The 17,145-nt window shown below is 40.9% G+C and overlaps 1 protein-coding gene across 2 annotated transcripts in view; it reads left to right on the top strand.

The window, feature by feature from the left end:
- Window positions 1-5,415: 5,415 nt before the first annotated feature.
- The window catches only part of TEKT3 (tektin 3), a 36,198-nt gene continuing 24,468 nt past the window's right edge, over window positions 5,416-17,145 (top strand). The window contains exons 1-3 of one of the 2 annotated variants that reach the window (XM_043903905.1): window positions 5,437-5,524; window positions 10,841-10,963; window positions 14,128-14,735. In XM_043903905.1, the coding sequence (XP_043759840.1) occupies window positions 14,157-14,735 (579 nt within the window). In that variant the 5' untranslated portion in view covers window positions 5,437-5,524; window positions 10,841-10,963; window positions 14,128-14,156. Of the gene's footprint in view, window positions 5,525-10,840; window positions 10,964-14,127; window positions 14,736-17,145 lie in introns of both variants that reach the window. The other variant, XM_043903904.1, reaches the window with a different exon arrangement.

Raw genomic sequence — 17,145 nt, 5'->3', positions numbered from 1 at the left:
CGGAAGGCAATACGTGAAAACATACAATGAGATCACATCTCTGATGGGAACATAAAGAGTGAGGGCCCTGTGGTGTCCACTGTTTTCTACTTGATCCTAAAGCAACACAAAAATGTGACCCTGGCATGTCACTTAACCTCTAGGACACGGTTCCTCACTTGCTAAGCAAGGGAGCTGGAATATGATATCTAACTTGATGGAGTCAGTGTACCTTGGCTCTCCTGGACATATTCCCAACAAGGAGTGCCCTGCAATTTCATGTCAATGAAAAAAGTCATTCAATGAAAAAAGCTGATGGTAAAACACACCCCTATAGATAACCTAGTAACATAAGCAAAACATAACAGTGACAACTGCTATTACCTTTCTGTTGTTGTAGAAGATAAAATTCTCAGTGAATGCATCACACACTCAAGTTGCCAATAAACCCTCCATAAAGAGCTTTTATGCAAATATTAGTGTTATATTCTGTTTATGAAGTTGATTGGGATCCCATACCCAATTATAGATTAAGGAGCTCACAGTCCAGGAAAGTTCCAGTGGAGGGTTGTGGCAGCTGGCTCTCCTGCATGCAGTGCGTCAAACCAGGCTGGACCACTGGACTAAGGATGTAGACACAGACTCTGACCACTAGACATGGACCTTGAGCCCATGGAGACTGGGATAGTTGTGAGATCAGGCAGGAATCCATGTAGAGGCCATGCATACAGATCATTTATTTAAGGATTTGACAAGACAAGGAAGGGCAGTGTAGGTGAATAACTCAGAGAAGCAGGAACGCCCAGGGACTTAAATCAGTACCAGCTATGGTTGGGTTGTGTTGGAAGGTCCTGAGGGAAGAAGAGAAGTGAAAGATGCTGGAAATATTTCAGACATCTGAGTGGAGGGAGGCAGTGTGCTTCTGTGAAAAATTTGCTTTCTTATTGGATGAAGGCTTCCTTGGTGGCTCAGATGGTAAAGAATCTGCCTGCAATGCTGGAGACTCGAGTTCAATCCCTGAGTTGGGAAGATCCCCTGGAGGAGGGCATGGCAATCCATTCCAGTATTCTTGCCTGTAGAATTCTGTGGATGGAGGAGCCTGGTGGGCTGCATCCCATGGGGTTGCAAAGAGTCGGATATGACTGAGCGACAAATACTTTCACTTTTCTCTAATGATGAGGGTGTGAGTGACAGAAGAGTGAAGTATGGAGGGTGATGAACAGGGCTTCACAGAGATGGAGGCTAAGCTTTCCATTTACCACGAGTCTTGGGTATACAGGAGTGAAATGGGAGTTTTAGGGCAATAGTCCTTTGTGAATTAGGGAGAACTGAGTCAACAGATTTCAAATGAGTAGCGTCAGATCTTAGACCAAACAGGAATGGCACTGATGTCCAGTAATAGCAAATCTAAAGCAACGCCCACCTCAGGGTTTGAGAGGAGGAACAGAGGAGCAGGCCAAGGGCGAGCCAGCCATGAGGGTGGAGACAATGGTGGGGATTCAGGAGTAAAGACGGAGGGACCACATGTTGTTTCTGATGGGGAAGTAGAGCTGGGGAGGGGCTGATAGCATCTTATTAAAATATTAAAAAAATTTTATTTTGGCCTTGCTGTGTGGCAGGCAGGATCTCAATTCTACTAACTCCCAAGCAGTAGAAGGGTGGAATTTTAACTACTGGACCTCCAGGGATGTCTCTGGCTGATAGCATCTTTGAGAAAGAGTAATGGGCTGAGTGATGGGAAGCCCCAGAGAGACAGGTGAGGAGGCTGGGTGGTTATGGGGCTGAGGGGATGAAACATAGCAGATAAGGAAGTCAGAGGCAGAGAAGGCCTCAAGCAGTGTGTTCCTTGAGCAAAGTTAAAAAACAGGCGCGATCTGCTTTATTGCTTCTACTCCAGACCTTTGATGATCTCCTATTGCTAATCATCACATACATCCTTTCACTTAACCAAAAAAACAAAACAAAACACCTCCTGTGTGGCAGGACTAAGCCACACGTTGCAGACACAGGGATGAAAAGAAACAGACACATCCCCAAGTTTCTGGAGCAGCTGAGAAGAGCGAGATAGAATCACAGAATGCATGTTGTTTAGGTTTATTCTCTTTATAAATAGAGAAAAATAAGCAGTTAGAAGGTGTCTATTGTAAAATAAAGCTAAAGAGTGAGATAACTAACCTCTTAATTCTGGCAAAGACTTGATAATCATGGAACAATTTTTTGGAGGGAGGGTTTCTAAGTTATTTTAAGAAATCATCCAGTTATTTCTGCGGAGATCAGAATTGACCAACAATCAGGAAGTTTTAAAATTCAGTGACTCAAAGTATCACACAAAAGACTGAATCTGCTATCGTTTCTCCTATTTATTTTAAAATCAGACATTGACTGATTTTGATATTCAGTTAGCAATGATACTGGGCATTTTGTTGTATGCAGGCACAGAGGTTGAGTATCATCTCCAGCGAGTTTGCAGGTTGTTTCACGACTGCTGCAGGCCTTTTGGCTGGTGGCGATGAATTCATCAACAGCCTGAGGCATCAGCAAGGCCCATCCAGAATTCTGAGGATTAATACAAAATGCAACACACTGTGCATGGGAAAAGCAATAGAAAGGGTGCTTGTATGCCCAGTCATGTCCAACTCTGATACCATGTAGCCCTCCAGGCTCCTCTGCAAAGGAGAAAAGGAAAGCTATACCCATCTGAATGCAGAGTTACAAAGAATAGCAAGGAGAGATAAAAAAGCCTTCTTCAGGGATCAGTGCAAAGAAATAGCGGAAAACAATAGAATGGGAAAGAGTACAGATCTCTTCAAGGAAATTAGAGATACCAAGGAAACATTTCATGCAAAGATGGGCACAATAAAGGACAGAAATGGTATGGAGCTAACAGAAGCAGAAGATATTAAGAAGAGGTGGCAAGAATACATAGAAGAACTATATAAAAAAGATCTTCACGACCCAGATAATCACGATGGTGTGATCACTGATCTAGAGCCAGACACCGTGGAATATGAAGTCAAGTGGACCTTAGGAAGCATTGCTACGAACAAAGCTAGCGGAGGTGATGGAATTCCAGTTGAGCTATTTCAAGTCCTAAAAGATGATGCTGTGAAAGTGCTGCACTCAATATGCCAGCAAATTTGGAAAACTCAGCAGTGGCCAGAGGACTGGTAAAGGTCAGTTTTCATTCCAATCCTAAAGAAAGGCAATGCCAAAGAATGCTCAAACTACTGCACAATTGTACTCATCTCATACACTAATAAAGTAATGCTCAAAATTCTCCAAGCCAGGCTTCAATAGTATGTGAACCGAGAACTTCCAGATGTTCAAGCGGGATTTAGAAAAAGCTGAGGAATCAGAGATCAAATTGCCAACATCCTCTGGATCATCGAAAAAGCAAGAGAGTTCCAGAAAAACATCTACTTCTGCTTTATTGACTATGCCAAAGCCTTTGACTGAGTGGATCACAATAAACTGTGGAAAATTCTTGAAGAGATTGGAATATCAGACTACCTGACCTGCCTTTTGAGAAATCTGTATGCAGGTCAAGAAGCAACAGTTAGAAGTGGACATGGAACAACAGACTGTTTCTAAATAGGGAAAGGAGTATGTCAAGGCTGTATACTGTCACCCTGCTTATTTAACTTTTATGCAGAGTACATCATGAGAAATGCTGGGTTGAATGAAACACAGACTGGAATCAAGATTGCCGGGAGAAATATCAATAACCTCAGATATGCAGATGACACCACCCTTATGGCAGAAAGTGAAGAAGAACTAAAGAGCCTCTTGATGAAAGTGAAAGAGGAGAGTGAAAAAGTCGGCTTAAAGCTCAACATTCAGAAAACTAAGATCATGGCATCCGGTACCATCACTGCCTGGCAAATAGATGGGGAAACAGTGGAAACCATGACAGACTTTATTTTTGGGGCTCCAAAATCACTGAAGATAGTGACTGCAGCCATGAAATTAAAAGATGCTTGCTCCTTGGAAGAAAAGTTATGACCAACCTAGACAGCATATTAAAAAGCAGAGACATCACTTTGTCAACAAAGGTCCATCAGTCAAAGCTATGGTTTTTCTAGGAGTCATGTATAGATGTGAGAGTTGGACAATAAAGAAAGCTGAGCGCCAAAGAAATGATGCTTTTGAACTGTGGTGTTGGAGAAGATGCTTGAGAGTCCCTTGGACTGCAAGGAGATCCAACCAGTCCATCCTAAAGGAAATCAGTCCTGAATATTCATTGGAAGGACTGATGCTCAAGCTGAAACTCCAATACTTTGGCCACCTGATGTGAAGAACTGACTCATTTGAAAAGACCTGATGCTGGGAAAGATTGAAGGCAGGAGGAGAAGGAGATGACAGAGGGATGGTTGGATGGCATCACCACCTCAATGGACATGAGCTTGAGTAACCTCCAAGAGCTGGTGATGAACAGGGAGGCCTGGTGACTGAACTGAACTGAATTGAGGCTCCTCTGTCCATGGGATTCTCCAGGCAAGAATACTGAAGTGGGTTGTCATTTCCTCCTTCAGGGGATCTTCCTGACCCAGGGATCGAACCTGAGTCTCCTGTGTGTCCTGCCTTGGCAGATGGATTCTTGATCACTGAGCCACTTGGGAAGCCCCAGTAAAAAGGATGAAGTGAAAGTCATTCAGTCAGGTCTGACTCTTTGCGACGCCATGGACTACACAGTCTATGGAATTCTCCAGGCCAGAACACTGGAGTGGGTAGCCATTTCTTTCTCCAGGGGATCTTCCCAACACAGGGATGGAACACAGTCTTCTGCATTTCAGGCAGATTCTTTATCAGCTGAGCCACAAGGGAAGCCTAGTAAAAAGCGTAGCTCAGGCTGTTTCTTAGGCCAGATATAGAAAGAGTAGCTGGTAAGGAATATGGGAAAATAGGATGACGCTGGCAGGGCGCTGGTAAGGGTCTGGGAGCCTAGACTTGATTTGTCCTTGCCTAAGTCAATGAACTTTTCCAAGCCTGAGTATGTAATGGAAGGTGCTTGGATGAACACTGATGTAGGTAAGACACGTGGCCCAGACCTATCCAAACAGCGAGGGCTCCTGTTTACAGAAGCTCCAAATCGTTTCATGAGAGTGAGGAAGTGCGGAAAGCTCGCTGGATAATCCCTTCATGGAGCGAAGCAGGTGGAAATGTGGGTGCCTGTCAGCATTCCTAGAATGGACCACCAACATCTGGCCGGGAATCCCTCGCCCCTTCACCCCTTCCGCCTCGAGGTCTCCCGGGCGCCGTGGTTACTAGGCGCCAGAGCGTCCATGGCAACCATCACCCTCCGGCCGGGTTTCCCTCCTCCCTCCAGCTCCCACCACCCGCCTCTCTCTCTCCACCGGCCAATCGAATGCCGGCGAGCCCGCAGCGGCGGCCGTTGAGTGGTCCGTGGGCGCTGACGTCACAGGTGGGAGAGGCGGGGCCAGGGCGGGGCCGGTCCTCCGAGCCTCAGCGGGTTGTAGGTGTTGCGGCTGCGACCCCTCCCAGCCCACCGCCCGCTTCCCTGCCCCTCGCCTGGCACCCCTGACAGGTGAGTGGCCCCGTGGGCGCCTGACTGCCGCTGGGGCGACCCCTACAGCGCCCCCTCCCCGATTCGGACTCCAACGTCTGGCCTCCGAATTCGGGGTGAGGTCTTGGAAACCCTGGAATTCTCACCTCCCCGTCCATCTTCACTTCTCTCCTCCCACCCTTCCAAATAAAAACCACACAAACCCACAGGCACCCTTACCCAGTCCCCCAAGCCTTCCTAATGCATATTTCTGATGCTTTTCAAGGATTGAGAAGTTATTTCTAAATGCAGAACCAGGAAGGAGGCGTCAGAACCCCAGACCCTAAGTATAATTTCTTACACCTGTTACCTGTGCGGTGCCCCAACCCTGGTCCTTGTTCTCCCGAATTCCTTACCCAGGTCTTCAGAATGCAGCCAAGTGGAGGGCTGGACAACCAGTCACCTGGCCCGTCAAAGAGGTGCTGAAATTCAGATCATGGCAGTTGGTCACTGACCATGGCCTTTTCTGTTTAGCTCTGGCTATGACGTGCTCACTTGTATTTTGGCAGTTTGCACCAAGTCCCTGTTTTCTCCCTGGATTCTTGTGTAGGTGTAGGTAAATAAACATTTTAGAAATGGTAAAATTACTCATTTGGCTATTGTGAAAAAAGCAAGCAAATTGTTTGACTTATAGGCCAAGTGTTTTGATAAAATTTCTTTTTCTTTTTAAAAGAAAATATTTCACAAAATAAAGTGTTCAAGCATGCATATATGCCTTGTTTAAAAAACAAACAAACAAAAAACCAAACAGCTGTTACAGGGAAGAGGCTGCCTATGTGTCCCTTGGGAATTTCATGTCCTTTTTCTCCTTCCCCACCTACCAGAATATAGTGTTTATTTATACTCTGCATATTTTTATAATTTTACTCCTTAGGTATTTATCCAGAAACCAATATATACTGTCCTTTTGAACAGTTATATAATGATATCATTCTATGCATGCTCTAGGTCATTGCTTTTAACTGTTGTGTGATAACTCTGGCATGAATTTACCACAAATTACGCATGCGTACTCCTGTCGATGGACTTTTAGGCTCTTCCCTTTTAAAAACTACTAGAAGCATATTCTTGTACATTCTAATTGTATACAAACTTGGGTTTTTGTATTTGTGTGTGTATATATATAATATATATTGAATTTTGGTTTTTAGAGAATGTGCATTTTCCACTTTAATAGATACTGCCCCATACATAGTTCTTCAGTGTGTAGTGATTTATACTCTCACGAGCAATGAAGAGAGTTTCTTATCAAGCTTTTATTTTAGAAGAAAGAGTTATTAAGCTTTTCCTGCATTCTTATTTAATATATGCATAGGGAGAAATTACTTAAACATTGAAATATGATATAATTTCTTCAAGTCTGGTACTTATTAATGTGTTAGGGGCAGTGTTTTATTTCTGTTTCAGCTTGAAATTGGAATTAAATACATATGGCCAAAGGAACAGAGGTTTTGTGTGACTCTTTCAAGCCCGTGCTGGCCACTGATCTGAGACAAGGTGTGAAACAATTCATGGAAACTTTCTGTCCTTGTCATACCTTCTGTAGACTATGATTTATAGGTTTTTATACATTAAAATATTTATGATCTTAAAGCCTTGCCTAAATGTGCTAATGTTTTTCTCTAACTTGAGGCCACTTTTTGGGTTTTAAATAGAGCTTTCCCAGACTTACAATCTCTGTGTGATTAATTATATTTTAGCATGTTAATATTTATAGAAGACTATTATAGCATTTTTCCAGTATGTAAATAACTATTGACACCACCTTCAATGAATACAGTCAAATACTGTATTTGACTTTGTAACAGGTCTTATTTCTTAAAATGCCTTTTGGTCATGACTAAAAGCAAAAAATAAAAAACAATTGCATGATTTAGGGGACGAATTTTTCCACAGCTATTTTCAGTCATCTTCCCAAAGAATTTGTTTAGTTTGCTTGCAAATATGAGATATTTATAGCATCAGTTAATGATCTTAGTATGTGCTGCTCATGGCCTCTTGGGAAGAGGTTGAGTTAGAATTTAGAAAATAATTTAAATATTGTGAAAGGCACATCACCCAAGTAAGTGATGGGCTTTTAAAAACTGATATTATTCCTTAAAACTTTGGTAGAATTTCTCATTGGACCCATCTGGGCCTGAAGCTTTCTTTGAAGAAAGATTTTAAGTTACATATTCAATTTCTTTAATTCCTATACAGCTATTCAGGTTACCTTTTTCTTCCAGTTAATTTTGACTGGTTGTGTCTGAAGAATTGTGTCTGTTTCCTCTCTGTTGTCAAATTCCTTGGCATAAGATTGTTAGTAATAGCACCTTATTAACTTTCTAATGTTTGCAAGGTCTTTAGTAGTATTCCCTCTTTCATTTCTGGTAGTACTTTGTCTTCTTTTTAAAATCTGAATCAGTCTTGTAAGAGGTTTATCAATTTTACTGTTAAGATTTCATTGCTTTCCAAAAATTTGTTCATTTTCTATTTCATTAACTTTTTATTACTTCTACTTTGGGTTTACTTTGCTTTCTTTCTTTCTTTTTTTTTTTTTTTTGCTAGCCATTACGATGAAAGTGTAGATCATTGATTTTGGCTCATTATTTTCTAGTATAAGCATTTAAAGCTAAAAGCCTCACTCAAAATACACTTAGCTGCATTTCATAAATTGGATGTGTCCTGTTTTTTATTCTCATTCAGTTCAAAATATTTTCTAATTTCCTGTGTGATTTCTTCATTGACCCAGAGGGTATTCAGACGTGTGTTGTTTAGTTTCCTACTTTCTGAAGATTTTCCAAATACCTTTCTACTATTGATTTCTAGTTTAACTCTGATATGGTCAGAGAACATATCCTGTAGAGCTTTAATTTAATTACACTGTTGATACTTACTAGAAATTAAACTTGAGAAATTAAAAATACTAACTCTTTAAAAAACAATGTCGAAAGCCTCTTAGATAGTAGCCTAAATAACACCTTCCATTGAAAAACCATGTTTTCTGAAACCAATTTAGTGAGAAGAGTGGTGGTGGTTTACGTTTTTGGTAAAGTTTTAAAATTTCTCTTATCTGGCTCTCGTATCTGTTTCTATATTATCTGTCGTGATAGCACATATTATGTCACCTCTGGAAACCTCTAGGGTACATTTGTGAGAGAACAAGAATGAAAAAGGCAAATTGCATCTGGGTATTTTCTATAAAAATAATTTTGACCTTGTTACCCCAGAGGAGGTCTGAGGCAAGCCTATGGTTTCCTGGATCGTGTTTTGAGAACTCCTGCTCTGAAGTTTACAGAATGCATTTTTGACTTTACTGCAGTATACGTTTAAATAACATTATTCCATTTAATCATAAGACCTTACAGTAGTACTTTTCCATTTCAGCTCTCCCATCATTTGTGCTATTATTATCATACAACTTTTATTTTTTTATAATAAACTTCACAGTACATTTTTTATTATTTTTACTTTAAACAACCATCTTCTACAGAACTTTAAAAGTTAGAAAAGGTTTTTTTTTTTTCTATTAGCACACATACTTAACATTTCTGACACTTCATTCCTTTGGGCAGATCCAAGTTTCCATCTGGTATAATCTCCTTTTGCCTGAATAATTTCCTTTACCAAGTCTCTTACTGCAGTTCTGCTGCTGCTGAATTTTCTTGGCTTTTGCTCTTTTATTAAGAAAAACTTTTATTTTCAACTTCATCTTTGAAGGATACTTTCACTGGAATAGAATTCTAGAATAGAATAGGATTACAGTTTCTTCCAGTCCTTTGAAGAGGTTGTTTGATGGTCTTCTGGCTTGCAGAGCTTCTGAGAAGAATTCTTCACTTATTTTTTTTTCTTGCCTACTTAATGTGCTTTTTCCTCTGATTTAAAATTTTTCTCTTTATTGTGGACTTTCAGCACTTTTATTAAGATCAGCCTTGAGGAGTTGGTGGTAGTGGTGGTGTGTGTGCACACACACAGGCGTGTACTTATCCTCTTGGAGTGTGTGGAACTCCTTAGACCTAGCGGTTTATAGTTTTCACCAAATTTGGGAAATTTGCTGCCATTATTTCTTTAGATATGTTGTCTCCTCTCCTAATATGACATTCTGAGTACATGATGTTAGGCCACTTTATATTATACTGTAGTTTACTGAGCCCCTTTCATTTTTTTCAGTTAGTTAAAAAACTCTGTGATTTGGTTTGGTTAGATTTAAGCTCACTAATCTTTGCTTCTCTGGTGTCTATTCTGCAATTAATCCAATCCAGTGAAATTGTGAAAATATATATTGTATGTTTTATCCTTAAAGTTTCCTTTTTTAAAAAATTTATTTACTTTAATTGGAGGCTAATTACTTTACGGTATTGTAGTGGTTGTTGTCACACATTGACATGAATCAGCCATGGGTGTACATGTGTTCCCCATCCTGAACCCCCCTCCCACCTCCCTCCCCATCCCATCCCTCTGGGTCATCCCAGTGCACCAGCCCTGAGCACCCTGTCCCATGCATCAAACCTGGACTGATGATCTGTTTCACATTATCCTTGACGTTTCATTTGGTTCCTTTTTAAGTCTTCCATATTTCTATTATGTTCTTGTCTTTCTTTAAATACTTGTACATAGTTTTATATCTCCATCACATCTCTGCCATTTTTATGCCTTCTTCTGTTGACTGATTTTTTTTCCTACTTATGGGTCACATTTTTATGCTTCTTGGCATGTCTGGATGTTTCTGACTGGGTGCTGGACATTGTGGTATTATATGTTTCAGCACCTTGTTGTTGTCAGGCACTTTACTTGTGGGTTAGCTTCAGTTTTTTGAGGCCTGTATTCAAGCTTTGCTAGAGTCTTTAGTGCCTTCAGTCTAGAGATATGTCAGTCCCATTCTAATGTGTGACCTCTTTGGGGTCTCCACCAAATGCTCCAGGTGATCACTAACAGGTCTCTACTCCAACTGGTCTGGGTTCAGAATGTCTCTGTGCCTTCTCTGGCTCTAGGAATTGTTCAGCTAACAACACTGCCATCGTTCTTTGCTAAGGTCTGTGGAATGTCTCTTGATGTCTGTACAGTCTGTTACTCAGCAAAGACTCAAGTGGACCCTACATAGATTTATGGAGCTCTGTTTCTGCATAAATCGTTTTATTCCAGAATCCTGCATCACAACTTTCAGCTGTCTCAGACTTTCCAAATTCTGACCTCCTCCTAAACTCACAAATTGAGGTCAGAGCTTCCAGGCTGTGTTTGGTTTTCATCTGTTTTCCCCATGGTCTGGAAATTGCCTCCAGGTGATCAGAGGGCTCACTGTATTTGTTTCTCTTCTCTCAGGGATTGGAGTCCTGTGCTGCCTGAAAACAGTTGCTGCATATATTGTGTCTAGTTTTTTAGTTGGAAGAGGCTAAGTCTACTTTTTATTGCTCTTTCCTGGTTGAAGGAAGAAATCTATTTTGAGTTAAGTATTTTAGGGGCCATGACATTCTTAATTTTCTTGGCCAATGTGGGGGAAAAAATTACCATGCTGTTGTCTTTTATTAGGTCTTCCTAAATGGCTTATAGGGCTTCCCAAGTGGTGGAGTGGTAAAGAATCCACCTGCCAATGCAGGAGACACAAGAGTCATGGATTCGATCCCTGGAGTCAGGAAGATCCCCTGGAATAGGAAACAGCAACCCACACCAGTATTCTTGCCTGGAAAATTCTATGGGCAGAGGAGCCTGTCAGGCCACAGTTCCTGGGGTCACAAAAAGTCAGAGACGACTGAGCAATTGAGCACAGTCATGGCTGATAAGATAGAATATGGAATATTGGAGTCTGGAATAGAGAGAGAATATTGTCTCTCATGTGAAACTTACTGCCATATGTGAGGAGCTCTATATCTGGGAACTTTTTAAGCAACTGAGTTTATACTTCAGATTCCAGGTTTTAAATTATATCCCATCTCTAATTTAAAAATATCACTGGATGCTTTTACAAGCCATATTGATTTTCTCAATTCATAGGTCTTCTCTGGCTTGTGAACCTCAGCCTTTCACATATTACCCTTTGGAGTGGATGACTCATGGTTCAATATTTGACAAATAGGGATTGAAATGCCTTAAGATTCAACATCATAGGTGTCGATTAAATACATGTAGTAATTCTACACCTGGAATTCCATGGTTGAAGAACCAAGTGTGACATTAACTTTTAGATTCATTGTTGTCAGTAATTAAAAAAAAGCCAATCAAGAGTGGTCCAGTCTTACTTGAAGCTTCTGTCTCAAAGAAAACTGACCAGTTTATTTCTATATGGGACTTGAGGAAGAGGTTGAAACTAAAAGTAGCCATGAGGACCCTAAGGTCTCAAGTTACTTTGAATTTGCTTTTTCAAAAGGCAGTGTGTTCTTTTGAACCAGTTCTAATGAGATGGATGAAACTGGAGCCCATTATACAGAGTGAAGTAAGCCAGAAAGATAAAGAACATTACAGCATACTAACACATATATATGGAATTTAGAAAGATGGTAACGACAACCCTATATGCAAAACAGAAAAAGAGACACAGAAGTACAGAACAGACTTTTGAACTCTGTGGGAGAAGGTGAGGGTGGGATGTTGCGAAAGAACAGCATGTATACTATCTATGGTGAAACAGATCACCAGCCCAGGTGGGATGCATGAGACAAGTGCTCGAACCTGGTGCACTGGGAAGACCCAGAGGAATCGGGTGGAGAGGGAGGTGGGAGGGGGGATCGGGATGGGGAATACGTGTAACTCTATTGCTGATTCATGTCAATGTATGACAAAACCCACTGAAAAAATAAATAAATTAAAAAAAAAAAAAAGGCAGTGTGTTTCAAACAGAGATTCACAATGGCAAGTGGTTGTTAAGGCTTTTGTTTTCTCTGTTGTAACCTAAGCTTGGCCAGTATAGGCATTTGGGGACTGAGGGAGGGGAGAATTAGGAAATAGTCAGGGAGCTAGTGTTGTGGGGGACACCACCTGTGGCGGTGGGCAGCTGTTTCATCACATGTGGTCCGAATGGATTTTGATTCAGCCACAGTTCAACAAATAGATCATTTTGTGGTTTGGGTACCAATGGTGTCAAAACAGCTATTTAAAGAATCATTGAACTTGTTTTGTTTATTTGTTTGTTTTGAGCAGACTACAAAATCGGATCTGATATTATTTTTTATTTTCAGTAAAAGAGTCCATAGACATTAACCCCCAAGTAGAATGATATTTAGACGCTGAAATGTATGTCATAGTCTATGGCATCCTTGGCTTTGTGGACTGACAGTGACCTCAAATTTCAGACAATAGAATACTTTTCAGCTGGTAAAAAAGGGTGTGCTAAGTCATTTCAGTTGTGTCCTACTCTTTGAGACCCTATGGACTGTGATCCTCCAGGCAAGAACACTGGAGTGGACTGCCATGCCATCCTCCAGGGGATCTTTCTGACCTAAGGATCAAACCTGTGTCTCTTACATCTCCTGCATTGGCAGATGGGTTCTTTACAACTAGCATCACCTGGGAAGCCCCCAAAAAGGATGAAGTGCATCTATATGTTTTAATAAGGAGAGAGATCCAAAATACATTTATTTTAAAAAATGCATGTTATATATATATTATATATATATAATATATATATAATGCAAAAATGCATTAATGATTAAGATAATGATTAAGGTAATTCAGTTTTTGTGTTAAAAAGCCCTGTGCATATGTATGTTAGGGAGATGTATATAGATTTAAAAATAGTATATGTGTTAGTATAAGAAAAGGAAAAATCTGGAAAGATAAAGCTATTAATGAACTATTCACAATGTATACTTCTGAAGAGTAGTTTTTTGATGGGAAAGAATGGATAGTCATCTTTTACTTTGTTTACTCCTTGACATTAGTAATTTTTAAAGTTAACATTTATGAGCATTGACTTTGTGCTCGGAACTGTGCTAAGTATTCCAAACACTCAGCCTCATCCTCCTCGATCCTCATAGCCCTGCAGGGGCTGAGTTACATGTCTGTGTATATTGGGGGTGGCAAGTTGCCACAAAAAGGGTGTCAGGGTACTTCCTTGAACTGTGTTTGCATACTTGCCATTGCTACTCTGATTGCATGTTTATTTAGGAAGCTCGATGGGGGCTGGGGCCGGGGAATACTACCAAGTAACCCCTTGCTGCTAATACTGCTTGTAGCAATCCAAAGTAGTGATTGCTATTATTATTCCCAATTTAGAGATGAGGCACTGCGAGGTTAAATCATTTGCACAGGTGTCACAGCTAGTAAAGAGCTCAGCCAAGATTTGAACCCAACCTGTTAAAAAGCATGGTTCAGGCTCTTGATTTGAATCTGTTACAAGACAATGTTACTTCTCATAATTAAAAAAAAAAGTTTCAAAAACTCAAATGGCCAAAATCTACAAAAATGTGATTTGACTACAGTCTAGAGATACAGAGATAAAAAAAAATGGGGGTATGTTATCACTAGTAAAGGTGGACATCAAATTAAAACAAATATCTAATGTGTTATCATTGCTACTTATAGTAAGGCAGATGTGACCTTTTATGTGTAAGTTTTTGCCTAAGTTAGTTTATATGACTATCTATTTTTGCCTCCCCCTGACCTCTTTTAAACAGGAGAGGTTTACAAATAGTGTTTGAGCATCATGGAGCTTCTAGGTTCTACCTTAACGGCAACTTATGCCCACCCTAGACCAACACCAACCAACTTCCTACCAGCCATCAGTACCATGGCTTCAAGCTACAGGGATCGCTTCCCCCACTACAATTTGACCCATAGCCTGAGCCTGCCTTGGAGACCAAGCACATACTACAAAGCAGCGTCCAACTGGCCAACCTTGGATCCGTACTGCACCAGATCTCAGAGGGTGTCCGAGAGCACCATGCTACCTTTTGTTTCCAACAGAACCACCCTCTTCACCAGGTATACACCTGACGATTGGTACAGGTCCAACCTAACCAACTTTCAAGAGTCCAACACTTCCCGACACAATTCAGAGAGACTAAGGGTGGACACATCTCGCTTGATTCAAGACAAATACCAACAAACGAGAAAAACCCAGGCAGACTCCACCCAAAACTTGGGAGAACGAGTCAACGACATAGGGTTTTGGAAATCTGAAATCATTCATGAGTTGGATGCAATGATTGGAGAGACAAATGAACTAACTGACATTAAGAAAAGATTGGAGAGGGCTTTGATGGAGACAGAAGCCCCTCTTCAGGTAAATATAAGGCTTTATTAATGGATTATAACCCAGTCATTGAATTGTCAAGATCATTTATCTATTGCAGTATTATTTCACTTAACCTGTAGGAGCCAAGCCCCTATAAATATATCTGTAACAAGTTTCATTGATGATAAAACCACTGCTATTTTTCACACATTTTTTCAGAACAGCCATTTAACTAGAAAGAATTTGGGAATTCTCTGGTGGTCCAGTGGTTAGGACTCTGTGTTTTCACTGCTGAGGTCACTGGTAAAATCCATGGTTGGAGAACAAAGATCTCCTCTCGCAAGCACAGTGGCACAGCCAAAAAAAAAAAAAAAAAAGAGAAAATTCTGCACACAGGCTAATTAAAGCAACATTCTTCAGTTCAGTCACTCACTTATGTCCAACTCTTTGTGATCCCATGGACTGCAGCACGCTAGGCTTCCCTGTCCATCACCAACTCCCAGAGCTTGCTCAAACACATGTCCATTGAGTCGGTGATGCCATCCAACCATCTCATCCTCTGTCATCCTCTTCTCCTCCTGCCTTCAATCTTTCCCAGCATCAGGGTCTTTTCCAGTGAGTCAGTTCTTTGCAACAGGTGCCCAAAGTATTGGAGTTTCAGATTCAGCATCTGTCCTTCCAATGAATATTCAGGACTGATTTCCTTTAGGATTGACTGGTTTGATCTCTTTCCCATCCAAGGGACCCTCAAGAGTCTTCTCCAACACCACAGTTCCAAAACATCAATTCTTCAGTAATCAGCTTTCTTTATAGTCCAACTCTCATGTCCATGCATTACTATATCTCACATCCATCCATACATACATGTAGTCCAGCTCTCCCACCATACATGGTGGAGAGTTCTGACAGAACATGGTCCACTGGAGAAGGGAATGGCAAACCACTTCAGTATTCTTGCCACGAGAACCCCATGAACAGTATGAAAAAGCGACATTCTTAGGACACACAGTGTTTTATGGTGAAAATGCCATTTTCCCATCTCTTAAATAGGCTGCTTGGTCATTGCTGTCCCTGGTCTAATATAAACATTGTTTGAAAGGAAAAAGATAAGCTGTTCTTTTAGTCTATGTCATGAAATGCCTTCTGAATGCATGTGGTGATTCCACTTTGGGGCACAGTGAAATGATCAAATGAGACCTTCTTAGGAGATGGAATGAGTTTGATTAAATAGAGAAATGGGATGGAGGTTGAGCCAGTTGTGGTCTTGGAGGCAGCCTTTCATCTGGTTACTGGCTTCTGATTAGGCTTCTGAGTAGAGATCCAATTACCGCTAACCCTCTGAGTGTATGTTGCTCCCCTCCTTACCCTGACCACATTCTGTCCACTACCATTGAAAGAAAACATTCTGTCTCTGAAGATGTGCAAATGACAAATTATTTGAGAAGTTGTATGTATGTGGATGGGCAAGGCTAACACCATTTTACTCCTTGTTTGTATAACTCATTTTCCAAGTGATAAGCATTTACAGTAGGTCTTATTTTATGGCATCTGTAGTAGAAGAGATTAGAGTATTGAGGAGCTGGAAGTCTAGTGGGTTGGAGGGTTTGCTGGAGACCCCTCCCCCACACTGTAACTTCTCACTGTGCCTCCTCCTCACTGAACACAAGTCCACACAAGTACACAGAACCACAGAAATCCTGAGAAAGGTCTATAGGACACTAATGAGATTGTTTTAAATGAACTTACCATGAATTTTTTTTTGGGGGGGATAAGAAGTCCTTCCGTACTTTCTCTGAGCTCTGGATCATTTTGAGGATTTCTGGTCTGTTCTACATCCCTCCCACTCCCACTTTAATGAACCCTTAAAATGATAGCCACTTACTTTTACTTAATTCCAGAGGAGATTAAATTTCTTCCCTTACCATTCCTTTCAGTGATGACTGCTTTCCATAAGATGGGTATAATTTAAATTTCTTTTCTGCAGTTTTTTTGGTCCAGATATCTTGTGTGTTTAAACATTTACAATCAGCACAGTAGCAGAAGACCCTAATTAAAATGAGAATTAGTCACATGAACAGATATATCTCAAAAGAGGATATACAGATAGCCCACTGTATGTAAGAAAAAATATTAAAACTCAATGATAAACTTGCAAGCTGAAACAAATGCAAGCTAAGGCATGAAGTGAAACTTTGGCTCATTCAAATTTGCAAAAATGAAAACTGATAATGTATAGGGTCAGCAAAAATGCAGAAGACAGATACTCCGTATATTGCTAGTAGACTATGGATGAGTAGAAACTTGCTGGGAAAAGATGGAGCTGGTGGCCAGAGGGTCCCACGAGGAACGTGTGCTGCCCTGAGCCTGCAGGAGGGATGGTGAGATGCCCAGCATCCCACCCGCACAGCTGGAATCAGGGGGACTGGAGCTGACCTGCCACGGAGATTGGCCCCAGGCC

Source organism: Cervus elaphus, chromosome 5 (assembly GCF_910594005.1).
Source record: "Cervus elaphus chromosome 5, mCerEla1.1, whole genome shotgun sequence".
NCBI lineage: Eukaryota > Metazoa > Chordata > Mammalia > Artiodactyla > Cervidae > Cervus > Cervus elaphus.
This window is presented reverse-complemented; position numbering and strand designations above follow the sequence as displayed.